Here is a 27939-nt window from a genome sequence, read left to right on the forward strand (position 1 = left end):
CCTCCAAGCAGGGGGGACGCTGCAGCCCCGTGCCCGGCCTGTCCAGCAGCCCCTCTGGCTCACCTCTCCATGGTAAATCCACTTTATTCCCTTCTCTCCATCACAAGGATAATATGAATTTAAGAAAATGAGGCTCTGTAGGCGTTGTGCTGTGTGCGGATACTGCAGGAGTGAGCCAAGGTGGAAACAGTTTGGAAAGACAGTTCTGGTTTTGCAGCTTGCTGTAAGTAAATGATGCTGTCACAGATGTGTTAATAATTGCTACTCAGCTGAAAGGTTGGGGGCCTTCAGGTTTCAGGTTTTGCTTCCATGTAGCACACGGTCAGTAAACTGGTCTGCATTCAAAGAATTTTATTGACTAAAATTCTCTTTGCTCATTGGCCTTGATGATCACAAAGCACATCTGAATATCTGCAATAAATACTGCTCAAGGAGAAATATGGGAAGAAGGCAGTGGGAAGCTGATGGCACAGATTTGTGTCCATTTTTTTTTGTATGTGGGAGCAATGTGACAAAATAATGTGTAAAGGTGAAAAAATCTGAAAGAATTGATCTGTCCATCCTGTTCCTGTGGTGGATGTGCCTTGGAGAACTCGAAGGATGTGAAGGGGAGCCTCAAAAAATGTTCAAAAATTATCAATGTCACAACTTTTCCAGTTCTGTCTTTTCTTTCAGCTTTCCTCTTTCATGAGGTCTGTGCTAGAAGCTGCTTTGTTTGCATTCAGGATTTGCTGCATCCTTATGCCTCCTTTCTGTTTAGAGTAAGTCACAAGTTCCATGGAAGTGAAAGTTTGAATAGCAGTTTGTTTGGGGTAGCCACCCTTTTCCACTCTGAGAGTATTAAAAATGGCCAGGAACAGTCTCTCTTCCCTAATTATGAGTAGGATTAGGAGCTCTTGTGAAAGCCCAACTATGTGCTGGGCTTTCTGCTATAGAGAGAACCTTTGTGGGATTTCTGAATCAAAGGAACTGTTTTATGACTTGGTGATTATTAAGGGAACCAGACTTGTCTCAGAACAACCCTCTCTATTTTTGCCTTTCTTTGGACTTCTCTGAACAAAGGTTTGTGCGTGGCTGTTCTGGAGCCATCCTCTTCTGCCTGGAGCCACTGGAAGGCACCCAAAACGTGCTCTGAACTTTCTTCCTCTTTGGAGACAGTTGTGTATCTACCATTTCACTTCCTCTCATCTCTGTACAGCAGCTCAGCCTGAAACAGGCTGGGGAGTGTTCCAAAGGTTTGCTGTGGCACATCCAACTGCTTTTAACTGTGGATATCATGGAGAGGAGAGGAAGGAACTGTCAATTTGTGTGGCTATCATACGGCCAATTCTATTTTCTGTCAAGGGAAATTGCAGTAAGTTGTTGGCCTTTACAATAGTCTGAGGTACATCTGAAGTTTTGAATAGATTTGACACTTTTAAAAAAAGAACAATCAGCAGTTTCAGGATGTTCAGGTGGAGGTAGGAGATGGGTATATATGGACCAGTCACTGAGAGAAAGGCAGCAGCTTTTAGGGGAGTGTCTCAAGAGTTCAGTTTGCAAATGTCTGTCTTGAAAGATAATAAATCAGATTTCTTTCAAGATCTCTGTGCAGTCATCACTGCTTGAAAATTGGCTCTGTTTAAACAATCAACTCCACTGGAAGTCTGCACATGGGTGCTGAGAATTAAGGCAGGAGGGTGACTTTGATTCCTGGAGGACTTCACATGGTTTGTGCTCATCACTTTTGCAGTGCAGAAGTGTTGGTAACTTGCAAAACTTCATTTTCCATTAGAAATTTGTGGGGATTATGTAGAGGAGTTGGCACAGATGTCTTTAAAATATTAGGAAAAAAAAAAATAGTTGTGTTTGAAAGAGGCCATTTGGTAAAATACTGTAATATTTTCAGTAATTTTATTGCTGCTTTTTCATTGCAGTAATCTTTCAGTTCCCCTGGATGAAGGGCAGGCAGGATATTGAACCCTCTTCTAAGCTTTTTATAAAAAGCCATTTATCATCAACTTGTAAAAACCCCTGAAGTTCAGAGCGACTTTCAGCAGAGGGACTGTGTGTGTGTGTGTGTGGCAGCAGGGTTAGCCAGAGACCGATGATTATTTTAATTTGTGAGCCAAGATGTGTTTACTCAGATTGTAACAGCTCCTTACCATATTATAATGTTAAATTATCGTTGTTTGGAGGAGTCTCGGCAGTCTGGTGACAGAAGTGTAAACGAGTACTCGAAACAGAAAAGAGCATTTCTGGGTTTAATTCTTTGCTTTACTTCTAACTCGCTCTGAAGCCCTTGGTGAATTTTATTCAGCTGATTTTGTCTGTCAGCTCTCTGCTGTGTGACAACAGTAATAATCTCTCTGTTCCCCTCGTGTGGAATGACTTTAATTTTGTAGCTTTCTTCAAGAAGAATAACTGTTATGTTCCTTAATCACCCCTCTAAGTGCAGCTGATTAAAATGGAAATAAAGCCAGAGGCCATGTCCTGGAGAGCACCATTGCTCTGGGACAAGGTGTTGATTAAGTGACTGATTCAGAGGAGATTGTGGCAAACTGGAGGATTTTTCTGTGTGGAGTCACATCATCACTATTTTCCTCTTACATCTTTTCCAATTTTCGGTAAACCCTACATTAAAAAAACTGCTTTTAATCTTTCTGCTGATATTCCTTCTGCATTGCAATATTATTGCTACAACCTTAGGCCAAAAGACTGCACTGGCTTATCTTCCCTTTGCTTGGCAATTGTAATTTATTGATGGTAACTTGTGATTAGCTTTTATTCTTGTAAATATTTTCAGAGCTCTGGCCTGTCATATTTTTCTCACTTGTTTTTTTCCTCCTGGTTTCAAAATGAAACTGTTTGCTGTGTATATAGTAGCAATGCAATCTATTTACATTGTGTTGGAGCACCCCAGGACTGTTTACCCACACAATGTCAGCCTTTGCTGGGGGTAGGGATGATTTCATTTCCAAATGAATCATTGTTTGGCTTTGTTCTTTCCAGCAGAATGAAGTAAACTGTTAAATAGAGGATGATAAAGAGATATTTCCTTTGCACCTTGTACAGCCGACAGAGATTTTGTTTGGGCTGTTCTGTCTGTTAATGCAGCGAGGTTGTATTTTTGTCATTCCCTTGGATTGCCAGAGTGTGTTGTGAGGAATATCTTGAGTTATGCTGGGATCCTTTTATGGGCTTTTACTATTATAAGACTATTACAACATCAGTTGGTTGTCATCGTGAACATTAGGGTAAAATATAGCCTTATGTGACCATTTTACCTGTATAAAATTGGGTTGATGGTCCTTACCTGTCTCACAGGTACACTGTGAGGATTAAGGGATGAGTAGTTAAAGCAGAGCCATGTCCTTGGTGATGCAAACTTCTCCCTGTTCTCTTCAGGACGCCCACATGTGAATAGCAAGGAGCATTTAGCTGTAAAAAATGCAATGCTTTACTTGGAAGGTTGAAAACTACATATAACTCTGAATATTTTAATCCTGCAAATTAAAATTTACAGAATGTTATTAATTCTTGCACCACCAGTAAGTGAAATAAAGTCTCTCTAGCTCTGTTCACTTGGTTTTCTCTGTTATTGGCTGCAGGAATTTCCAGTACCAGAACAAATAATAATCCAGTAAGTTAACATTGGATCTATAGCTACACATCCACACCTACTAAAAATATTCCATAATAATATGATACTCTCTGAATTTGCCTTGCATTTCATTGGGGATTGAAGTATTTATTTATTTGCCAAAAAACTGTTCATAGTACGCCGTGGCTCTGTTTCAGATTTAATACCAATGCTGAAAGGGAGTATATAAATTTAGAATTATGAAAAAAAACACACTGTTCTCAATACAGTGCATTCAGGCTTGTAGTTATCACTTTATAAATATTTTAGCATGGCGCATTTGCAAAACCTTTCCTAAGTTTAAAAATCAAAAAGTTTTCTCTTGCTTTTCCTTCATTTGTCGCAATCGCAACATGATTAAAATCCAAGCTTAAAACTGGAAGTTTGATAAACATGCAGCCTGAGATGCTTTACATATTTTCACGTTACTTTTCACTATTTCCCAGAGTGAAACTCCTTTTACTAGAAGAATTCTTATGGGAAAGCAGAGTTGAAAGGACTGACATCATCAGCCCTTCCTGAAAAACAGATTGGTTTCCTTTAAGTAACACTCACTTAAGAAACCACCTATTTAGAGAGAGGCAGACAAAAATAGTTTCAAAGAAAATTAACTGTATAATAACTTAGAGCACTGGAGGGCAGTTCCTTCACGAAGTGCCGTGAACACGAGCTGAAAAGGGTTCTTGGAAAACTCTCTATTAGGTTTAATTTTTTTCTGTAGCTTCTCCCGATAGAAACAAATTGCACGGAGAGAGCAGAGCGAGCTACACCATCGGCCCCGCGTTGTTTTACCGTGCTTTTAACATTCCGATTTGTATCATTTTCGTGTTTCTCCACATCGGCACTCTCCTCTCTCTTTCTTTCTTTTTATTTTATTTTATTTTTTTTAAATTTAAGAGTAATTTCAAATCATTTCAAGTAATTCCCTTTTGCAGCTCCGTTTCGTAGCGCAGATTCGGGCCCGGTTCCGTCGGCGCTCCCGCCTCACCCGCCGCGGCCTGCAGGGGGCGCCCTCCCCCCGGCCACGGCGCCTCAGGCGGGGCCGGCCCTGAGGGGAGGACTCCGGAACACGGACAAATGGTGGTGATGAGGATCAAACCCTCTCTTTTTATTCACTAATAGCGGGCATCGAGCTGCCTCGTGTAGGGTTTATAAATATTTATTTGCAAATGTAAACCCTCCACATTCTCTGTGCTGTCTGAAGCATCGAGTGATTCTCTTCACGCCTTCACCTGAAGTTCCTCTTCGCGGTTTTAAGGCAGCTGGGAAAAACAAACAAACAAACAAACAAACAAACAAACAAACAAAATTAATTTAGCCGGTGGGAATTTTCTGCTAATGACTTTTAGAGACCGTTCTGTGACTCTGTGATGATTCTTTCTTTCTGAAGCAGTCCCGGTGGTGGCGATGGAAGGTCCCACGTGTAAGGCTGGGAGAAGAGGTGGGAAGAGCTGGAATCACCAATTTGGGAACTTATCAAGAAACTTACTGGGTTTAAGGGACCTGTGTTTGCTGTGTTTTAGGTGCCTTCCCCCCCCCCCCCTTTTTTTTTTTTTTTTTTTTTTTTTGGCAATGGGTAGAGAATCAGTGGGGTGAAAAAGTGGGTAGTGTATTTTGGGTAGTTTCTGAAGTGGAAGGAAAAGATCCGTTCCCTTCAGATAAGTAGGGAAGTAGACTGATAAATTCTGTCACAAGGGAAGTTCGTGTCTGTACATCAAGTGTTTCTAAAGCAGGTTTTTGTAAACAACACAGATCGAAGACTGGGGCATGTTTGTGTTGATATTTGAAAGAGAAGTTTTGGATATTCCAGATAGATTGAAAATTGAAGGAGACGGACATCAGAAGGGAATTGCTCTGGAGATAGGGAGTGTAAAACTCTATGACTGAGTGATTTAGCACAGCAAATGCTGTAGCAGTGGTCAGAACAAACTGTTTCGGAAAGGTTGTGGGTAGACAGACAGAGGGGAAATAATCGGCAGCGCACAGGAGACTGTGATGGCAGAGATGGATCGTGAGGTGAAGGGAAAGGGGAAGGCAGGGAGGAGTGGGATTACCACAGATGTGAACGTCCCACTGAAGTTTTCCTGTCAAGATGGATGATTTCAGTCTTGGTAACATCAAATGGAAGGAAATTTTGAGAGGGTCAAGTGCTGATGTGTCAGAGTCAGGTACTGAGGGAGTCCAAGGAGTGGTAACTGGAATTTTGAGTGTTTATCTGAAAACGACTTCATGAATGACAGTTTGTAATTCTATGGTTATTTCAATTGTTCCTTCAATTACTCCCTCTTAGTTTACAGTAAAGCTATCTTTTTCCATCCACAAATCTCCCCAGCTAACCAGGTACATAAAAGACAGGCTAGCACATTTCCTTTTTGTACACTGCAAGTAGTAACAGCATCCTGCAGCTGATGCAGTGCTTTGATGGGGTTGTGCAGTTGCCAATTGGAAATTGATAAATAATGATATTAATGATCCATGGGAAGGAACATGCTCGACTTTACGTCTTCTCAGTGTGTCAGTGCAGAGGGTTAGGTACACATCTGTACAGCTGAAATGAGTGTGATCAGCATAAAAGCCATCAGCAGGGCTGAGATTTGGAGTAACAGTCCAGCTGAAAAGAGTTGGTCACTGAAGGAGTGACGCAGGAAAGATTCTCTGCATGGTTCATGGCCAAAGCACAAAGGGGAAAGGCTGGAATTAGGTCAGGAGAGGAGTGGACTAGCACAGGGGATACATTGCAATCCAGACATTTGTTGGTGGGTCAAGGAATGTAAGTGGTTCAAGGGAGCTGCCATCAGTGAAATGACAAAAAGTAGCTTTGCTCACCTGATACTAGCCTGTAATATGTTGGACCAGAAGGTGAGAAAGTAGAATCTAGAGTTTTTCAAGAGACTGTATCAGCTGAAGGAGGAGGTTTAAGTATGGAGGGTGTTGCATGACAAGGGAGGTTTGGCATGAGGGAAGGTGAAAGCATGTGAAGCTCCATGTAAGTAACCATTGAGGGGAAGGAATGGGGCAAGAGCTGGTGGGAACAATCGTTTTATCTGATGGACATGCTGAGTTCAAGCCCAAACACCTTCTGCTTCCCCTGGCAGAGAGTATTCTGGGAATCCAGGGCTGCTTCCTCGTGTCTGCAGCCTGAATCAGCCTCCCTGTCTATAAGGTTGGTGATGGATTATGCAGTAAATGGGTGTTGCCCTTGCTGCCCTCTTTTTTTTTTTTTTTTTTTTTTTTTTTTTTTTTTTTTTTTAGTTTATTATTCTTCAGTAAGGCATTTAATGAACTGTGCATCTTTGGTAGCCTGAAAAATGTAAACACTTTATGGAAAGAAACGTAAGCATTAAGATTAGAAATAAAATATACTTCTATCTTTTAAAAGGTTTATCTTTGCCCTTAAATGTGCTGATTGAGCTTATTCTTTTTTGCTTAGCCCTTGTGGGCTGTTAAAATCAGTTGCTTTTTCCCATCTCAAGGAAATGCATCTTTGACACTTCTCATGACCTGAGTCACGATGCTGTCACGGAGCCAGAAAACATCCTCAACGGTCATGGGTAAAAGAGCAGAGCTGCCGAGGGTGCGTGGTGGGTGCAAGAGGGACAGATTGCTTCAGTTCCTATTCTATGGGTGTTTCAGACAAGCCATTTATTGTAATTACCCATGGATATTATTATCAAGTTCTCAAATGCAGTGGTTCTCAAGGCACTTTTTTTTTTCACATAACTTGGGATAAATCTCCTGTATTCAACCTGGATTGAATTCAGATGCTAAAATATTTGTTTTTATGGTTGGAACTGGAGGGAAAATTAGGCAGAGATGGAAAGGTAGGGATAAAAAAAAAATCACAGATGTATTAACATGTAGTTTATAATCAAAATAAATTGTAGTGGGCTCAGCCCTTTGGGTAAGTGCATTAAATTTCCCCCATCTCCTCACCAAACACATTTGTACACAGAGATGTCCTTCAGAAATTCCCAGCCCAGTTCATTTTGTAGTTTCTAAGACTGGTGGATCAGTTTTTCTGACCGTGCTGTCTCAATACAAAAACCATTAAGGTCATAAAGATAATTTTATTCTGTATCATTTGCAACAGAAGTCTGAGACACCGAAATTTTCCAAAGTTTACAAAATTAGCTGTTCCTGAAAGAAGGCTTTGCATTGAAATCTGTGCTGATCTGAATTATGATGGATGGACACGACAAGGGGCAGCCATAGTGCATTCTTGTTTTCTCAAGCGCTTCATCATTCACCAGCAGACAGTGTTAGCAAAATTCCCATGTGCAAGAAATGGGAGCGGCAGAGCCTCTCCCCAGCGCCCGGAGGCTGCCTGCACGATAACCTCATTAGTGCAGTGTGCTAGTCTGAGCCCAGAGAGTCCTGTCCTCTCAAGAGTTTGCAAACTCCAGTCCAGAGCTGCGGTAGCCACAGCCACTGGCCCAGAGCTGGCTTACTGCCACATGGTGGGGAGGATGGCACTGCTCTTTCCTGCTTGTTTGCAACGTACTCTGCAGCTATACCCCTAGTAGTTATAAGAAACTAATCTTGCACTCTTCCCATCTGTGGAGAGCTGAAGGTGCAAGATCTGTTTCAAAGAGAGCAGATTCAGCCGTGGCCTTTGCTGGAGGTGACCCAGCAGAGAGTGGCCAGTTTGGCTGTTTTGGCTGGTAACACCATCTGGAACAGCCCAGCTGAAGCGTTGCTGCCGCTGCCTGCACAAAGCCTGAAGCCAACAGCTGGCAAACCGGTTTGGTTGGGTTTATTTTGAGTTTTGCCCATACATGGACTTGAGCCTTGCACAAACAGTATTTTTAGTTAAAAAAGTCCTGAAAGATGATTATTATGCCAGACTTGTATGTGGTGGTGGAGGGGCTGTTTTCTAAGGAAATCCATCTTTGTCCAGGTAGAGGCACAGGCAGCGAAGGGGTCATGGGAGTTCCTTCTCTGCTGAGCACAAGAGGAGATTATTGGGTATCAGTGAGTGGGACACTTCATAACTGAGGGACAAAGTTCCTGAAACTGAAGATAGTAGAAAAGCTCCAGAAGGAGGAAGGGACTGTTATGAGGCCATGTTCAGATTTTGAGTGGATGTTGCTGAAGTTCAAGGAGCTCGGGTGAGAGGGCAGGGGACTCTGTCCCAGCAGCGACCGAGACACTTGGGCTGGCGCTTGCGTGTCTCTGCAGAGCACTCTGACTTAGGAGCTGTCACCATCACATGCCTTGCCTGGATGCAAACAGAGAGCAAGCTCTGCTTTCTTAGGGTGATCGTGAGATTTAGTGCATCTGTGTTTCCAAAGGTTCCATATCAAACAGATTTAAATGTTACAAAAACAACCGGTTGCGTTATTTTCTCCCATCCATTCCAATGGAAGCCAGATAGTGATAGGTTTAGCTCTGAGTAGCTACATGGTGTGTGTACAGTAGCTAAGACATAATATTCCTCCTTTAATGGGTCTAATTGTACTGGAAATATTGAGGGTTAGGGTGTGAAATGAGTTTAAATTTGATAGGACACAATTCAAGGAAATGGCAATGTAACTTTAATTGAGGGGCGATCATTGACTAAAATAGTTCATTTCCTGACTTTTTCTAGGAAAATGTCTAACATTTTACAAAGAAAGATAACACATGTTAGACTGAATAAAACAAAACACGAAAGAAAAAGGCCACTTTGGCAGTAATTAGGGCTCGTGGTGCTGGGTGTGTTTCCCGGGCCATTACTGAGTTTGTCTGTCAGCCTCTTCCAAGGACTCTGTGAGCCAGCATTGCTTCCTCTGGGTTCTCTGCTCGGGTCACAAGGCAGCATTTCTCACCAGGGCCCTGCTGTTTCCTCTTCCGACTGTAGTAGATTACAGATTATACTGGAACATGTCTGAGGAAAGGTCAGAAATGAGGGTGAAAGTCTTGGAACTGAAGCTGGGAAGCTTTCCATTCTCATCCGGGAAACTTTTTGTATTGAATGAAAAGCAAAGCAAAATAAACCAGCACATCCATGACACTTCTGTTTTTCCTGCCATTTTTTGCCTACCAGTTAGAAAGGATTTTATTTCCCTTGCATTATACAATTAGGGAATGTTTAGCTGAGGAATCCTCAGTGTTACACGAAACAGAAGTAAATGGCCAAACATGGTTCATTTTCCTGTAACTTGGCCTCCACATGATTGCATAGCCCGGAGTTACTGCATTTTTATTTACCAAATTATAGATGTTTATATGTAGTGTTAATGTCAGTAGACTTCATGGTACCCTTTGAAATGGAGTCTGTTAAATACTGGAAGATATAAAAGCTAATCAAGTAGGGTTTGAATTTTAATGACACTGCATTACTAAGGTTTTTGTATTGGAGTAATGGAAGAAAAATGGAAAAAATCAGCATAGAAGCATTTTATTATAAGGCTGAGAGGTGCTTGATACCACTTTAGTTTTTCAAATTAAGTGTACAGAGAAGCTAAAATTCTTCTGATCATTACTTTCCTACCAGAAAAAATTGTCTGGGCCAAGTCCTCTTTGCTTTGTTCACTGATAGTTTACACCAAAGAAAATCCTGTAGTACTTGGAGGCATGTCATACACATGCTGAAATTTAATGGGTAAAAGGGTTTAATTTCAGTTTGTTGGTAAGTTGGTGTTTGCATCCCTTAGGTGTGGGGGTGTAGTTGTGGTTTTAAGCTTGGCTGTGATTTAGGAGTTCCATTTCCGTGCACAAATGGGATCTGTGGTACTGATAGCTTCAAACTCGGTTGAAATCAGATAAGAAGTGATTTGGTTGCATTAATGTGGGACTGTGTGTGGACTAAAGAACAGAGTAGCAGGGGCTTCATCCACATCATTCTTTCAGGATCCTATGAAGTCATTCAGCCCCACTGTGTTGCTTCTGAACACAATCCTTGGGGCTGAGGAGCATCCTGCCAAGCTGCATTTGGATGTAGAATTGTGTCAATAGTAGTGCCAAAAAATCAGGGTGTATCTCCTCCTCTCCTCAGAGGTGATCTCTGACAGCAGTGCCCTCAAACACTGCTCACTGCTCAATTTGATATCTGGCCTGTATTCATTAAGGCTCTTAGTTGATCAGAAGAAGAACACATAGCTGTATTAATTGCTTTCAGTTGATTGATTGCTTTTTGAACAGTGTTGGAGTCTTGCAGGTCTTGAATGTTTTCTTCTTGATGTAACTTTCCTTTCTTATCCAAAAATACGGTTTGAAGACTTAAAGAAGCGTGATTTGATCAAATGTTTAAGTCTCATATTCAGGCCCGAAGAGTAACTGACAGATTTAACATTGGAGGTGTGTGGAGAGCTGAGGGTGTCTCTGCCCAGGGGTTGAGGAGGGAAGCGATGCCGTGGGACCCCGAGCCTGTCTGGGCATACCTGGGAGCTCCTCCTGATGGTTTTTCCACAGATGTCCAGCTTTGTCAAAACCCACTAAATCTTGTGAAGTTTATTTTCCTTATAGCATCTGTATTTTACAATGGTGCTTTTAATTTGTTTTTTCTTTGTCTGCTGGGATTTCTTTTGTCCGGCACTTGCAGGCCTCCCTTTTTTCCTCGGTGGAAGTGAGTCTGTCAGTGATGTCTGGTTTGGGAATTCAGCTCAGCCAGGCTGGCCCGGCGGCCGCTCCCTCCCTCTGACAACAAAGCCCATTGTTGTTTGCTCTCTTCACTTTTATCCTCAGCTTAATCCATTTCTCCGTTGAGTGTCAGTGGAATAAAATGTCTGGAAAAGAGTGGCTCAGGTTCTGGGGGGATGAGATGGTGGTGGTTTTGCAGACTCTCAGCAAACAGGACCAAAACCAATGGATTGGGTTTTCCGTGTCTCAGTAGGCAATGTTTGCCCAATGTAAGGCTGCACTTGCAAATGAACTTGTCAAACTCCAGAACCATGGCATCCTCAGCTTTTTGGAAGTTCCTTAGTAAAATTAGTAAGAGATTTACCAGCCTGGACTGGCTTTAATGTATCCCATGCACAGCTCTGATAGGAAAATCTCCTCTATGGCAGCCCATGGAAAGACAAGTCCTTGACCCCATGCCTTGCACGGGGTCCTGAGGGCTCTGGGTGATTACCAAGGGAAAGTGCCTCCTTGCTCAGGATGCTCCACTGGAAATGATCCTTGAGAGGACACATTTGCCATGGAATTATGATGGTGATGATTGATTGCAACAAAAGCATTCCTGGAGTAGTCTGTAGGATGAGATCTGTGTGTGTCAGTCTCGAGCCATTTAGAGTTAAATGCACTGTCCACATGTCAGGAGGTAACTTGAGTTCAGCATTCTGCTGGATGAAAAATACTGGATATTTCTACCCGACTTAAACTTTGGCTTGTTTGTTGCTTGTCCTTTGACAGTGAATCAACAACGGCTTGAGCTGCAGAAATAATGTTGATGCTTGACTGCATTCTTTGTGCTCTTTTGGCCCTGACTGCCCTGTGCACACACAACTCCTGTTTGCTGCAGGAGTTTCCTGCTTAGAAGGGCTGGAGGAAAAGAAGGGTAATTTTTGGGATTCCTGGATGGATACAGCAGCATACCAGAAAATTGGGGGGTTTTCTTTAGCTTTAATCATCCCCACCATCTTAATACTATTGTAGTCAGATTTACAAGAGCAATTCTCCCATCAGGAATAATTTCTCTCCTCTTTGTAGAATTCCAACTTTTAATTTTTTACTAGTATCGCTTTTAATTACAGTTTTTGCAGTTAAACAGCTGACTGTTGCAGCAGAAAATGCAGGTTGGCAGATAATGGTTATTGTGACATATGTTTGGTATTTACAGCTTTTCCATTTGTCACAGCAGAATTTTTTATCATGTTTGTGCTGTGAAGTGCTGTGTATTATGAGGTCTGGTTTGGTTAATTTTTTATTGAGGTTTGTATACATCAGATTTAGCTATACTTCCAAATACATAGTTACAAATTAAATGCTTGACCTCCTGAATGTTTTTGGGATTTTTTTGTTTCTTTCTCAAAGAAGAATCATTTTATATTTTAGTCCCTTTCAAAACCTCTTCTACACATTTTCATTCTTCTTTTTTTTTATTGTTTAGTACTTTTTTTTGCTTAATTATGTTTCCTTATATATGAGCCTAAGAATTCGTAAGATGTTCCTACAATTAATAAAAAACTCCAAAGGGATGAGATAATCCTGCAGTTTTCTAAGTGCTCTGGGAGTCCTCAACTTGTATGGTAGCAAAGCAGCTCATCCTGGTGTAGGAAAGACATCTGTAAATCCCTCATTACTCTGCATGCAAATATTCCATTGAATCAGCTGAAGGTTTTGCATATGGAAAACCACATGAAGCTGGGAGCAGAGGGCACTGAGACATGAAATGTGCCTTGAGAGGGGAGAGGGGGCTGTTCCAACCCAGCCCTTGGATCAGTAGTTCAGACTTAATCATTAGATTCTGAATAAGAAAAAAGAGAACAAATTGCAGCCATTTGGAGCCCCCCCAGTGGATGCCGTCGGTGTTTGCTGTGCCCATGTGGATCCAGGGGAATATGGGAGAGGGAAACACTTCCAGACAGGCCTTGGCTGTAGGAGCAGTGACTAATTAGACAATAATGCACAAAACTATCCATACACCTTCCTGCAAGAACCAAAAATGCATTATTAAACTCATCTTTAAAAAAAAAAATTAATTGCATCTCAGTCTTACTTAAAACTGAGCTGGATTTTTTTTTTCCTTTTCCTTTTTCTTTGTATTCCAAGTTGGTGCAGGAAAATTGCTGTTAATGAAATCTGCTCTCTGGAAACTTCAATAGGCTTGTTCTTCATTAAAGCCTTGCTATTTCTCTTAAAACGTATTGATGGATGCTCAGGCCAGATACTTATCACAAAATACACTTTGTAATTTCATCATTTCTGTTATTGTGCTTCTCTGAGATGCAGAGGTCTGGGGGCTTTGCAGAAAACCCCAAATAAAACCCCCCAGCTCACAGTTATATAGTATTAAAAGAAGGGTGAAGGAAGCATTGAGTGTCTTTAGGATGATGAGACATTCATTAAGATTTTTCCGCCTTCCTTTTCCTATTTTCCATCCATCTGAAGTACCATTAAAGCTTTTCAGGCAGCTTCCTGTGAGAAACCCTTTGCTGTGCTGTTTTTCTTCCTTGAAAAAAGGTGGCTGCTCTTGAGGCAGATTGTATGGATTTGGCCTGGGATTTGTATAATATCTGTGTAGAATGCATCGGTTGTTTAGGAACCTAATTCCCAATATGGTTCCCTTTTGATTAAGAACAAAGCCAGCGTTTCACAGCATTATAGGAACACAGAAAAACAAGTTAATGATCTAAACCTTTTAATTCATGGTTGCTTGTCTATTTAAAGTACTTTTGATTCTGCTATAAACAGACTGGCCCCTTTTTTTGTTTAACTTCTTTCTTTGGTTTCTTCACATTTCTTTCTTTACTGTCCATGAAATTTGGAGCTAGTTTCCTTTTCCAACTGAAGAATGAAAGGTTGTGACTACAGAGTGATACAGCGAGTAAGAAAAGCGTATCCAAACTGGGCGTCCATCCAGCACAGACCTCTTTGAAATCAGCTAAATTTAGGGTTGTTGAGGGCTTTTTTGTTATGTTTTCCCTTTCCGTTTTTTCAGTACCTGTGTTTCATTTTCGTCTTTTTTTGAATGAATGTGAAATTTGTTACTTTCCTGATACTTTTTTGATTTTTACATCTAGTTTGGCGTGGCTTTATTTGACATAGTTACTTGATATTTCCCTCCAGCCTTAGTTCTGCAGATGATTATTCTGCGTGTCTTTATCCGTCGAGACAACAAAAGCGACCTTTTCAGGACTTCCAATTACCAACACTGTATGTGGTACTTTAGGAAAAGAATTCCCTTCAGCATACTCCTTTTTTTTTAAAATAGAGAATTGGAATCCAGAGCTTGTCCTTCAAATCGAACTCGAAAACTTTTCAGTGAACAAAACTGCCAGGCAAGCAGCAGCAGCAGTAGGAGGAATAATTTCCCTTGCATGGAAAGAAATCCTCCCTTTTCCCCATCTTTAAAATTAGTAATTGCTTTTTCCATTCTAATTTATTCTTTATCTGAAATGAAGATTAATTTTTTAGGTTTTTTTTCTTTTATTACAACAGCAGCTTGTTTGTGGGGGGTTTTTTTGTGGGTTTTTTTTGATCTTTTTTTATCTTATTTCAGGCAGATGTAGCAATGATAAATGAAGAAAAATTCCAATAATTTGTTTTATTGCATCTCTGTCCCATCAAGGTAAATTGAACAGCCAAGACACTTACAATAATTTCACAAACAACAATCCCGGGAATCCTCGGCTCCTGCCTCTCCCAAGTTTGACTGTGGTGTTGCCTCTTGCTCAAATCAAGCAGCCAATGACATTAGGGACCATCACCAAACGCACAGGGTAAGTGGCACAAACCTTCCTTAGCCTTTATGATTCATGTGGAAATCATTTGTGTTATTAGTGAGAATTAGTTTTATTCCGTATTTTAATTTCAGTGTATGTAATTTAATAGCAGCAGAAAGGGGGTGGGAGGAGAGGAGACTGAAAACATCAGATGAATAAATACAACCTGAAAACGAACCTCTGTAAATTCAGGAATATTCATTTGGGTGGGTCAGAAGACGTTTTCACACCAGGAATTGGAATGAAACATAAGCAGAGCTGTATTCAATCAGAATAAAATATGGTCTTACTTTTTTTTCCCCAAGTTTGTGTATTTTGATTTCCAACCTTTTCAAGCAGAAACTATTTTTGACCATCAGAACTGGAAAGAGAGTAAGCCAGGTTGAGCAGAAAGGCAAAACTTAATCCCTCTGTTTTCTTGACCTTATTTTTCCTCTGTTGCACTGTTCTGGACTGGGTAATTCACGTGTGGATTTCCTCTCCAGAGTCAGCTGCACTTCGGTACTTCTCATGTGCCATGATAAAGCACTTAAAAGTATTTCTTGGGAAAAGCACCTCTAAATATATATATATTATAAGATTTTCTGAGCTTCATAAACCATAGCAATTTTAAATTAATTAATACTGTCCAACAGCTGACATTTTTCTCTTGCTAAACTTTAAATATTCTTTTATTGCAATTAAAGCTACAGGATGATGATTATATTTTTCCTCTCTCATTTTCTGGTTGTTTGAATTACTGAATATTTTCCAGTTAAAAATCTGATTGCTCTGTTAGTTTTCGGAGGGCTTTTACATTTTTAAGGAAAGCAGATTGAGCATGGCATGTGGTTGGACAAAACAGCTTCCTCACCTTTTCCTGCATTTTGGCAAACACAGGCACTGCCTGCCTTGCTTCAGTGCTTTCTTGCTCAAACCCTGCTTGTGAGGTGAATTTTCCCTTGTGTTTCATGAACTGGGAATTATTTTTGAGGCGGATATTCCCTCTGTCCCTGTGTAATTCCCAAATTTGTGCCTGAGTTCAGGACGTGCTGTAAAATCCCCCAGTGCTGGGTGCACTGGCAGTCAGAAGCTGGGCTGTGCACGTGTGTGTCCATTCGTGTCTGTCCAGCAATCCCCCCCTGCCCTTGCTGTGAAATGGGAATTTCATGGAGCTCATTGAGCCAAACGTGAGCCACGGACACGCAGCTGCCCCAACAGAGAGAGAAATTCCTGAACTTCACAGATAATTCTAAATGGAACTTAAGAAACAGTAAAGAAACAGTTTGAGGGTCATGCTGAGGTTCAGCTTCCTCCACACACACATTTCAATTGCTTAGTTTTGGCTTTTTTAGTTTTCTGCTCAGTTTAAAGTGAGTGAAGAAGATTTTTGCTGCTGCTCAGGTGAAGCATATCCAGGTGTGATGCTGGATGAGGATGGGAAGGGAGGTGGGATCAGGGGGAGGTTGTCACAGGGCAGGAGGTCACAGTTCCTCAAAGAGGGGAAATACCAAAAACCTGGCTTGAAGAATACAGCCAGTGAAGGACAGAAATGTAGATGTGGGCTCCCAGAACTGGAATAGACACTTAGAACCAGGTGGGACACGGCAGAGAAAGAAATTAAAAATTCACCTGAAAGCCTGCCAGGGGAGGTAGGCAATAGGAGCAGTGAGGGGAAGGATTTGGAAAATCTTGGGTTACAGTTGTAATTATTGCAAAATTCATTGCAGAGGTTTTCTTAGTGCTGTGTGATACCAGCAAACCTTTCTAAAATTATTGCAGTTGTAATAAGTCTGCAGTATTTTATTTAATGTTTTATTCTTAAACATCTAAAACATATTTGGAGTATTCATACTTGTAGTTTTCTGGTAAATTATACTGTTCACAAGCTGTCTCTGTTCTGTTTTATGTAATTTTTAAAAGTAATTAAATTTAAAATGCTCAGTGAGGCTTATGTAAGGGGGGAAAACAACAGTCATGGGAAATACCCTGCTGTGTAAATAGAGTTTTCATGAATGAGGATCATAATTTTCAGCACAGCCCACGTAGCCTTGTAACACTAAGCCGAGAGCTTCCTTCATTTGTTCTGCATCCAAAATATTTGATGAAAGTACACAAAATTAACATGAAAAGCTGTTATTTATAAAGCAGGGATTTAAGAGGAATGCCTAGGATCCAAGAAGCCTGGCATGCCTAAAATGACCAAATTGAGACAGCAGCCTTAACTTAAACCTCCAGGGGGCAAAGCGTGTGTTTAACATATTTAACATCTGCCCTCATATTTCTGCAAACACATAGCACTGGAAGTCTGTGCAGTGTAAGATTTCGACAGGACAGGGACCATCTGCCTCGCTGGGAGAAGTGTAGGAGGCATGTATTACTGCAAATGGCAAAAGACAGATGTATTTACACCTACATGGTCAGCACCTCTAAGCAGTGCTCCGAGGAAACAAGGCTCTTCCTTGGGAGCAGCTGCTGAACCTTGCAATTGTGCAGCGATCAGAAAAGGAGCCAGGCTTGGCATCACTCAGCTTCTACTGTCACTGCCCTCAAAGATTCCTCTCTTGTGCTTGTGACTTTGAAAGAATTAAAAATTTAATCTGGTGCAGCACATGTAAGCAAGGCTCAAATACCGTATAATTAGAGGGCTGGATTCGTCCGTTTTATTTGCTCTCAACATCAGCTGCTTTAATATTAAATCTTCATGAAGCCTTGTAGATTATATGAACCAAAAAATCGAGATGGGGTTTGTTCTGCTAGTATCCAAGACAGCAAAATATTTTCCAGGTATTGAAAGGGCTGATCAGTGCACTTAATATCGTGTGTCTGGAGCTGAGCTGCAAAGCATGTCATGTTGCTTGACAGGTGGAATGGCAGTAAATTTTTAAAAAGTGTTCCCTGTAGCCCTATGGGAATGAAAGACAGAGTCTGGAATTGTGTCATGACCGTGCTGCTCATCACGGATGCTTTTTTTTCCTCCTGCAAACATGTAGATTTTGGAACATGTTCTGATCAGTCACTGCTCTGAGTGCAAGTTCCATTGTCAGCATGAAGTATCTTGGAGCATCCCCTCTGCCTTCCATCGCTGTCCTTTCCTTCTTCCCTGCCCTCTGCTTCTCCCTTTGCTTTTTCAAGTCTCCCACTGTAATTTCTGCACCTTCATCAAGCACTTAATTTTTGTCCCTACATTTTGTCATCCCACTGACTGGCTTTCCTGTAGTTTGTGCTGTCAGCACATTCAGGCTTTCCCAGAGGGGCTCTAACATTAATGAGTAAGGAAGCTTCTGATGTTTTAAAGATTAGCGGGGGGAATGCAGGACAGCACAAGAGCAAGATTTAATAAGTCTTTCTATATCCGTGCCTCAGTTTCCCTGTCCATTTTTTGATAGTAATGCTGAATTCCATGTCAAGGCTGGTGAATGGGTTAATTCATTGCTCATTTACAATGAGCTTATAGATCAGGAAGGGGAAGAGCTGTATGATCCATTTCATTGTCCACAAAAGGCAGTGAATCAGAACATTCTAGAATCCAGCTTTGTGCCCCACAGTAACTCCATAAGTGTTCCCTGGGTTTGTGGAATGAGCTGAAGTTAGTTTCCAGTGGGGACATGGATGAGCTGCAATGGGAAGGAGGGAAAGAAAAGATAAAATAATTGCCCCAAAAGAAAAACTATTGTCAAAGTTGGCTCCTCTGACAGCAGCATTTGTTTTAACTTCCTCAAGGGACAGGGTCATTATGTTTGTATCATACTTCACTCCCCAATTCATCCTTGCTGGAGTGAGCAGCAGGATGGAACCTGCATTAGCTGAGTCTTGTCAAAACACAGAAATCCAGTGTGCCTTGCAGGAAAGGGATAAACCTTGCTTTTTTCTAGCCAGGAGATTTAGATAGTGTATTTTTAAACATGAAACTCTATCCCTTGTTCATCCCATCTCTCATTCCACCCTCAGTGAGGAAGGGGGAAGTAGGTAAAGTGATGCAATTTTATCATTTTAATTTTCTGTGCACATAAAGTCACTGAGATATCTTGCGTTTGTTTCATCTCAGGGAGCTTCATTTATCCCAGAGTCAGCTACTGCAGCAACCAAAATAAGGGGTGCAAAATCACCACATTATGGTACAATTAATTACGAAAAAATTCCTGAAAAGACAGAGAAAAAAAAAAAAAAGGTAGACCTAAAGATTTCATCACAACTGTCTGAAGCCAGACATTCTCTTTCTGGCACATTTCTCAAACATATTTCTCAAACTTTTAGTTTTATAATACATTTTAGTAACAAAGCAACTGCTGTAATGATTTGTAATTGATACAAAATACAGTTATTTGTACTAAAATTTGTTCAGTTGGCACTGTTTATGAAAGGATTCTCGATTTGGCATGATGAGGGTTGGAATAAATGGGTATTGCACACCTTATTAAAAGCTTAAATAGTTTTATTAAACATAACAACACGAAATCAAATTGTTTTAGTTTTCAATTTGCTAAAACTCAGAATCAGGTAAGAAACTGCAAAAATTCTGTCAGAACTTTGAATGGTAAATCATCTTCATTCCATGATTTCCTTTGGAATTTCTCCCCTAGCTCTGGGAAGGGGAACCTGGGTGAGTTTTTGCCTTGGCACTGCTCTCTTGCTGTCACCGAGCGCAGCCATCTGCTGCTGTCTCTTCAAGGTTGGGTTCTCCTGTAATTTGTGGATTCTCTCTCACTCCCAATTAGCATTCCATCCATATTATGTGAAGGAAATAGTGGAAAACAATTGCTTATATAAATACCATAGGGAAAAAAATGGTCATCTTTAAAGAAATCAGTTCTTGTGAACAGGAAGGAGGCACTAAGTTGGTTTTCTCACATATAAAGCATTTTAATAAGACTCTGCTGTAGTCTTTGGAAGTGTAATTACATTTTCCTCGTGATACAAATTTTCTATCCAATACCAACTGAACAAAACCTTCAGTTGAAGCCCACCTGGGCCAATTTGTAATTAAAATAAAGAGAATTTGTTAATTTGCAAGTATAATCAGATCAATATAGCAGTTGTGGAAGAAGAAGAAGAAGCTGGTGTTATCCTCTGAAAGGTTTAATGGGCTCAGCTAAGTGTTATTTGCCTTCAAGACAGAGCAACTGAGGCAGAGAAGAAGAAGAAAAAAATACTGTCCAAAACATCCATGATAATAATTTAGAAATTGAATTCTAAGCTCCCAGAAAGATCCGACCACTCTCCGATGACTCTTCAAATTTACACTCGGTACATTCCAGGTTTTAAATTATGTTGGCTTTGGTTTATGCAGGAGATTTAGCTTTCAATTAAATATTTAAGCAGTGCAATAGTGCTGGACTCTTCTTCTAGACTGGCCTTTGACTCAGGGACTGGATATGCTGACTTTATAGGAGATCATTCAGTTCAGACAATTTAATTGGGTTTTAGCACTGTTCAAAGATGATATATTAGGTCTAGAAGGGTGGTTGGTTCTGCCAAATGAGCTCTGTCCCCAGAAATGTTAACCAATTTATTAAATTCAAAAACTTAAAGGCCAGTCCCTTATATGGAAGTAATTGTTTTTTTGCCTATAGTACTAATTAAAAATAGTTTTTTTTTCTGTAATATTCTATTATTTATTGGATTTTTGCATCTTTGCATGTTGAAGAATATATGTCTTAGGTTTGTACCTTCACCTGAATGTTTTCTGAGAGGATCCCTTCATTCATGTTGTGCTCATGTCAGATTTAGTTCACTGAATTCTTTTTTATCAGGCTGGTATCCTTTTAATTGTATTGGTCTATGGCTGAGTGCTTTATACATCCCTCACTGCTGGACCTTTTCTGGAAATTCATTGCCTGAAAATATTTCACCTGTTTCAACTACCTAGAACTTATGGCTGAGTCAGAGTATGAAAAGAAAACAGAATCATTGGCATTTACAAAATCAGTTATGTGGAGATTTTGTGGATGATGTTACATCTCAAATGAGACTCAAAGAAGCCTTGAGAATGTGAGATTTGCCTCCCTCTAAATTTGCCTCCTTTTGCTAATTTTCAGATTTTATGCAAATGTCACTATGGCAATAGATTTTTCAAGGGAGGTATCCATTGAAAATTCCCTCAGATTAATGGGTTAAAAACACTCCACTGTGTAAAATACTTGAACAAAACATGAAATCAAATTGTTGGGTGGCCAGAAGCACTCAGCTTTAGATCTGGTGATTTGAGCATCAAATGCATTCGAAGTAAGTTAGGCCTCTCTTTCCTGCATCTGTGCAAGCTTTTAAGGGGGGAAAGAAGATTTCTGGGTCAAGCAGTTGAATTTTGTGGGGTGTTTCTGTCCTAGCAGAAGGCTGAGTAATTGTCCCTAAAACGTTCTGATTGCACCTGTTGGTTTTATTTGACCTCCTCTCAGGAATTTGTAGAACTGCCCCGCTCGGCCCCTCCGTGTTCCATGGAAAGCCCCACCCATGGCTGATCTGGATGCTGATCCCCTTTTCCTGTCACTTCTGACTTCAGTAGCTGCTGCAGGCCCAGCTTTGGCAGCAGATGGGAGGGGGGCCCTGAGCTGTGCCTAACCCCAGCTCTAACTCTGAGCCCAGCTTGCACCGATGTCCCCTCGTGTCCCGGCATGCGGAGCCCTCCGGGCAGCTCCCAGCTCTGGGGCTGTGCCCTGGGCACTGCTGACCCCTGGCAGCTCCTGCAGGGCATCAGCAAAGGGTTAACAACGATTCTGTTCACTTTCTGCATAAATCTTAATGGCATGATATACAGTGTACTTGTTGGGAATTGAGTTCTCATCTAATTTCTGTGCATTTTTCCCCTTTCTGTGAAGACCTTACCTGTTTGGAGCAGGATGTTTTTCCATAAAAGCTCCTTGGTGAGTTCCCAGTTCAAACCCAGCATGCCTATACTCCATTTGCTGTCCTTGCTGAAAATAACTCTGTGCTTAGACTTTTTAATTTTGGATTAATTTTTTGTTTTTATTTGTTTACCCGCATGGCTGATCCATAGGTTTCCACCCACATAATTTCACTTTTAAACTATGGATGCGTGTTCACCATCAAGCATTGCAAGGAGTTGAATTCACTTTTTTTTCCCCCCCCTTTTTTTACCTTTGAGAGTGCATTTAATTTTTAAGTAGCAGGGAAGTTGAAAAAAATAAATTATTTCTAAGTGGATAGAAATGATTGCAATGTCTTTCCAAACAAGCCTCTCTCTTTTTTTTCTATATTGCTTCCTTTATTATTGTAGCACTAAGTTGCTTACAGACAGAAAACATCGATGATGACCTCTGAAAATAAGACAGATTAGCAGTGAGTAGGCAGTAAAGTACTGCAGTGAGAGGTGAAGCAGTGAAATGGGCACTGAAGAAAAAGAAAAAGAAAAGCTGATTACTCTGGAGAAAAAAAACATCACAGAATGGTCTGGGGTGAAAGGGACCTTCAAGATTATCTTGTTCCAACATGGGAAACAGTTCTGTTAAAATTGGGATATTTGAAATAAAAGGAGGTTTCATTTTAATGTGAAAAAATGGAGCATATTATAAGAATGCAGACAAGAGAAAAGCAAATTTTAACAAGTTTTTTGATGTTGGAGTTTGGTTCAAAATTTAGGCAGTGCTGCATCACCTCAGTCACCACTTTATAACAGGACTGGACTTAGATGCTGGAAGTTTTGGCTACTAAGAATGGAAGAAGTAGGAACATCTTAGAAAATTTAAAAACTTCCAGCAAGGAGTTTTCTGGGGCTTGGGTTTTTGGGGTTTTTCTGCGGATTTGGGATTTTCTCTTTGTTTTTAATTTAGGTAAAGATATCTATTAACTATGCCCACCAGTATCTGTTGGAATATTTGTACATGGCTCTTGGGTTTGCTCTAGAAGCTGGCACCACATGTATCACCCTTAATGTCTCTATCAAAATATTCTCTTCAGGAAAAGAACTTGTTAAGAGCTTTGTAGGACACAGAATTACCAGAGAAAGGAGGAAATTGGGAGAAGCAAAGGGAAGGAGGGAGGGAGGGAGGGGGGGAAGAAGGAAGGAAGGAAGGAAGGAAGGAAGGAAGGAAGGAAGGAAGGAAGGAAGGAAGGAAGGAAGGAAGGAAGGAAGGAAGGAAGGAAGGAAGGAAGGAAGGAAGAAAGAAAGAAAGAAACTTTGCTTTATTAATGGAGAATTTCTAATTCCTGAAGTACCTTCCTAAGAACCATTTCTAAATGCAGTTTCTGGTGCACCAAAGAGTTTGCCTGATGGTGATCTTAGAAGTGCCAAGGTTCTGGAAGAAGAGTTTTGGCAGTGGATTTCTAAGCAAAGGCTGCGTGGGTCACCCCTGCACTAAGCAGGAGATGTCGTCAACCAGAAATGGTTTTAGATTGAAGTAAGATTAAAAGGCTGAGATTAAAGAGGGGAATATATGAAATAGGCTCCAAAATTGTTGCCTGTCTTTCACAAGACTCTTTTTGTGGTTTGTTTAATGCCAGTGCTAGCTTAAAAATATGGTCCCTACTCGTCTACAGAGAAATTAGGATAAAAAACACACTTTGGGTGAGGGAAAAAATCATGTTGTTTCCATTAAGGTCTTAATGAGACCTAAAATTCTGTAAACAGAATGGATGTTGATTTGACAGCTAAGTGCCTGGTGAATAAAGAATCCTACCATTGCTTTTTGTGCTTTTTCTAGCTTTATTCACAAACTGACAACTGGAAACATCTTTGGTTTTGTGTTTTAGGCACAATGATAAATGAATTAAAATTTCTGGACTTTGAGACAGACTTTTTTTTCTTTTTTTTTTTTTTGTAATTTTATGTGTAATTGCAAATTTCATGCAGAATTTTTCTCCTGATACTTTTGTTGCTGCTTATGTAGTCAAGATAAAGCTTATTCCATCAGCAGTCATAGGTGTTTCCATTTCAGTGGGTTTGGTGTGGAATAAGTGCTTTTGTTTTTATGAATCTCATCTATTTGGAGCCTATTTGTTGGGAATATAAAAGGAATTTTCAGTCTTTGCAGACTGGTGCTATTTGACTATAAATATTTGAATATATAATGCATCTCCTTCATATTACATATATGTAATTTATATATTGTTTTAAAGTCATGTCACTCATTTGATAATGGATTTAAAGATACATTTAAGAACCAGAAGGATTTTGTGAGACATTAAGCTCCATCAGGAACTGTGCAGCCTCTGGTTTACAAAATATTTTAAAAGTACTAATTCTTACTAGTAAAATAATAATAATTAAAATGTTAACCAGTTAAAATATGGCAGCTATTTAGTATTTTTGCAAAGAGCTTTACCACAATGCATTTCCAGAGATTATGGCAGAGTTTGATGTGTTACAAAGTCAACAAGTGAGAGCCCTGAATGGTTTCAGTAGGTCTTAATCTGTTCTTACTGGGTTGGCAACATGAAAGAACTTGCATGCTGAGCTCAATCTCTTCATTGCTTTTTAAGCTCTGACAAAGTGATGTCTTCATTTTCTTCTTTAGTTTCCTCCCGTCTCCTTTTGTGCAGTTTCAATATCTACATCTCAGTGCTACTGCATTTAAAATAGAAAAAAAATCCTCCAAAACTGTGTTAGAACATTAAACAGTAATACAGATTTCCCCAGATACATTCTATTGCTGATATAGATTTCTGTACAGATCTAATTGGGGTAAAACTACTGCTGTGTCTCACCGAATTCCAGGTGTGGTTGCACAGTGGAGTAGATCCAGGGAGGAAAAAGTAAACTGCCTTTTCATCTCCTGATGTCTTAAACACAATGTTGTTGTTCCTAACACTTGGGAGAAATGAAGACTGAAATTGTAATGGGAAATGTTTTGGTCCCATTTGCTTCCATGTCTTGGTTTTAACATTGACTCCCAAAAATCTGAATTTCTTCCTGCATCCATTGCCAGGAAAACTATGGTACAGTCTTTTGGAAGTTACTGTATTATGAAGATTCTTTTAAAGTAACTGTTTTGTAAAAGTGAGGCCAAATGTGCCTAAATTTCAGCTTTTGGAATAATTTATGAAGTGCTGACAAGCCAAGAGCAAGGAAAGAGCAGAAGTTCATAGCAGAAACAAGTCATTCACCACCTACCTTCAACATTATTGTTTAGTTATCATTTATAAAGCTGGGAGTGTGTTTGCATCTACAGAATAATGAGGATTTATAGTTTCCAAGTTCTTAAAATATCACAATGACATGTAAAGATATTTTTCTAATGGCATTACTGTTACTGAAAATAACTGGGCTTTGGAGGTTTGCTGAAGGAATGAAATTTGAGTTGGAATGTATCGATGAAAACTCAGGAATCAAGTAAAATGATGGTCAAATGAAAGATTCCTCAGCTACAAGAGGCTTCAGAATAGACTTGTTGACATCTCAGCAGTGTTCTCAGAAATCTGTCCAAACCAATAAGATGCACAAATCTTTTTTGTTTGTTTGCTTGTCTTTGTTTGCTAGCAGGGCTGAGTTTAACCACATGAGTAATTGTGTTTTACAAGGTCTGCTCTTTCTGGCTACAAAACATCATCCTCGAAGGGAAAAGCTTCTGGCACTGAAACCAACACTTAAGTGCTTGCCTTGAAAGAAGTACATCCTAAAGACAAGATGTAAATAGAACTGAGCTCAGACCATTTCCTCTAAGGCTGTTTGTAATTGTATTTGGTTGAACACAGGTCTGGGGACTCAGAGTGTGGAGAACTCTGGAAAAATGTGTTGAGTCCCAGGTTCACTTCTGCTTCAAGGCTTGAAGGCAATTCTGTCTCTGTAGAACTTTACTCCAGTTTGTAGCTGAGAATAGCATTTACTTCCAATTTTTTAAAATATTTTAAATTACTTCATTAACCTTGTAAAATAATTTTAATAACCTTGGATTGTATTCAGTAAAATTTGAGAATATTAAGAATACTAGGACAGTACAGAAAGATTCTTTTGTCAAGAGGAAGTGAATATGGCAGAGTCATACCTGTGCTCCTGGTTTGCTTTGTAGTGATTGATGGGTGACAATGTCCTAACAATATTCTATATTAAACTAAATCATTTATTAATTGAAGTAAGCAACAAGACTCTAATTCACTGATACATTTATATTTTCATTTTTGAAGGAATATGAGTGTGTGAAAGTGAGAGCTAAAATAAGTCTCAATATACAATTTGGTTAAAAATACACGTTCTGTGACAGATGATTATTTCAAAGTGAAAGAAATATATTCTGATTTTTTTCTGAGTAGCTAATAAAAATTTCTTAGTTAACACAATCTCAGTTTAAATATTCTAATATAGAAGCATGATGTGCCACTGCAAGCAAGGGAATACACTTATAGTCAGGACCTTTTTGGAACACAAATTTCTGACCCAGTCATCTGTAGCTGTAGGTTTAACAGTTGGATATTAAGTGCTTTGTGGTGGTTCAATACCAGAGTTACTGACTATAAATTCCAACTGCTCTTTTGGGACATTCCAGCTTCTCCCACGTCTACAAGAGCTCCAGCTCTGACCCAATTCCGTGGAAGTTTGTATGAATATATGCATGGGCTCTGGTCAGTGTGATGGAATTCCTTTGGACAGAGCTTTTTTGTTTTAATTTCTAACTGATACAGGCTTGCCACATGTATGATCTGTTAGTATAAATTAAATACCATTATAACTATACAGTGTTGTAATTGATTTCTGCTGTTTAAAAATAATCTAGTGCTGAATTCCATTGTAACATTTGCACTCCTTTGTTTGCACATACGCCTCTGCACACACACTTCTCAGAAGTGGAGATTGTTATGTAAAAACCAAGTTAATGGGATGGTCTGATCACAGGCTGAAAGTGTGTGGAAGAAGAAATTAGTACAAGAAAAATGGAAATGAGGGATGGGTTGGAAGAGAAGGGAGCAGTGAAATAGAATAGAGAGAAAAATATAAAAGAATTCAATTAAAAGAACTAGAACAAGGGGAACATGAAGGAAGAAGAATCTTGTGGGGGTTTGTCAAACAGCTTTTCTCTTAAGGAAGGGGTGGAATCCTGATTGAATGAATTGAGGCATGGACAGTACTCTGGCCATAGTTCTGAGTTTCTGCAGAGCAGAATGTCAGGTACCTGCAGGTCCCTCAGGATGTCCCAGTAAACATCCTCAGCCCCTGGATCTGCTGCATGCACATTGTGGGGTCGGGGCACAGTGCCCCAGCCTGGTTTTCCATGACGGAATTCCTGATGTGTTCTAACAGCGGCTCGTGAGTGTGTGCATCACTCCCTGTCCCCTCTGCATGTCCTTCCCTCCCACCCCTTGTCACTCATATCCCCTGGTTATTCCTGACTTCCTTTGGAAAAGACACCTGGAATGGCTGACCCAGAACCTGTACTTTCATTCCCAAAGGTTTTAGGATTTTTTTGTATTTCTTCAGAAGTTGTTTCTATTGAATGCAAACATTCAGTATTGGATCTTTTAAACAATTCAATTCTCCATTATGAGCCAATGTTGTTCTTTAAGTGAATGAATTCAGTATTCCAGGGGAATTTGGGACCTGTTATTGGGAAACACTGAGCATCTGTAAATCCTGCTCAGCCTTATGGGAGCTGCAGATACTCCCCATTTCTGAAGGAATATCTTTAAAATGCTGTTAAGCAAGGAATATCTTAATTTTTTGAGAATTAACTTGTGTAATTTTATTTTGTTCTTTCTTTAAAGCAAATCCAAACCAGCTCCACAGATTTCACCCAGTAAGTCTGTGGGAGGGGAGTTTTGTGTGGCTGCAGTCTTTGGAGCTTCAAGGTCATGGTTTGCAAACAATTCTGGTCTCAAACGAGAAAAAGGTTGGTACTTCACAGAATTAGGACTTGCATTTAAACTGAAATTCTTATTTTGTGACAGGTTCTAAGCAATTTATGGATTTTGTTCCTTAATCTCAGTGGCAATTGAGAATTTTAGGAGCATGCTTGGGGTGCTTTTGGTAAAATGTACAAGAAACTTTAATTAGTGAAATGAATAATTGATTTTTTATTATGATACAGT

At 40.0% G+C, this 27939-nt stretch overlaps 1 protein-coding gene across 1 annotated transcript in view; it reads left to right on the forward strand.

Annotated features, from left to right (window-relative positions):
- Positions 1 to 27939, forward strand: part of BCAS3 (BCAS3 microtubule associated cell migration factor) — a 298217-nt gene that overhangs the window by 78220 nt on the left and 192058 nt on the right. Inside the window, exons 15-18 of the mRNA XM_062507332.1 lie at positions 9 to 72; positions 14835 to 14985; positions 21783 to 21827; positions 27616 to 27740. Coding sequence (XP_062363316.1) covers positions 9 to 72; positions 14835 to 14985; positions 21783 to 21827; positions 27616 to 27740 — 385 coding nt within the window. The remainder of the gene's footprint in view (positions 1 to 8; positions 73 to 14834; positions 14986 to 21782; positions 21828 to 27615; positions 27741 to 27939) is intronic.

This window comes from Cinclus cinclus, chromosome 22 (assembly GCF_963662255.1).
Source record: "Cinclus cinclus chromosome 22, bCinCin1.1, whole genome shotgun sequence".
NCBI lineage: Eukaryota > Metazoa > Chordata > Aves > Passeriformes > Cinclidae > Cinclus > Cinclus cinclus.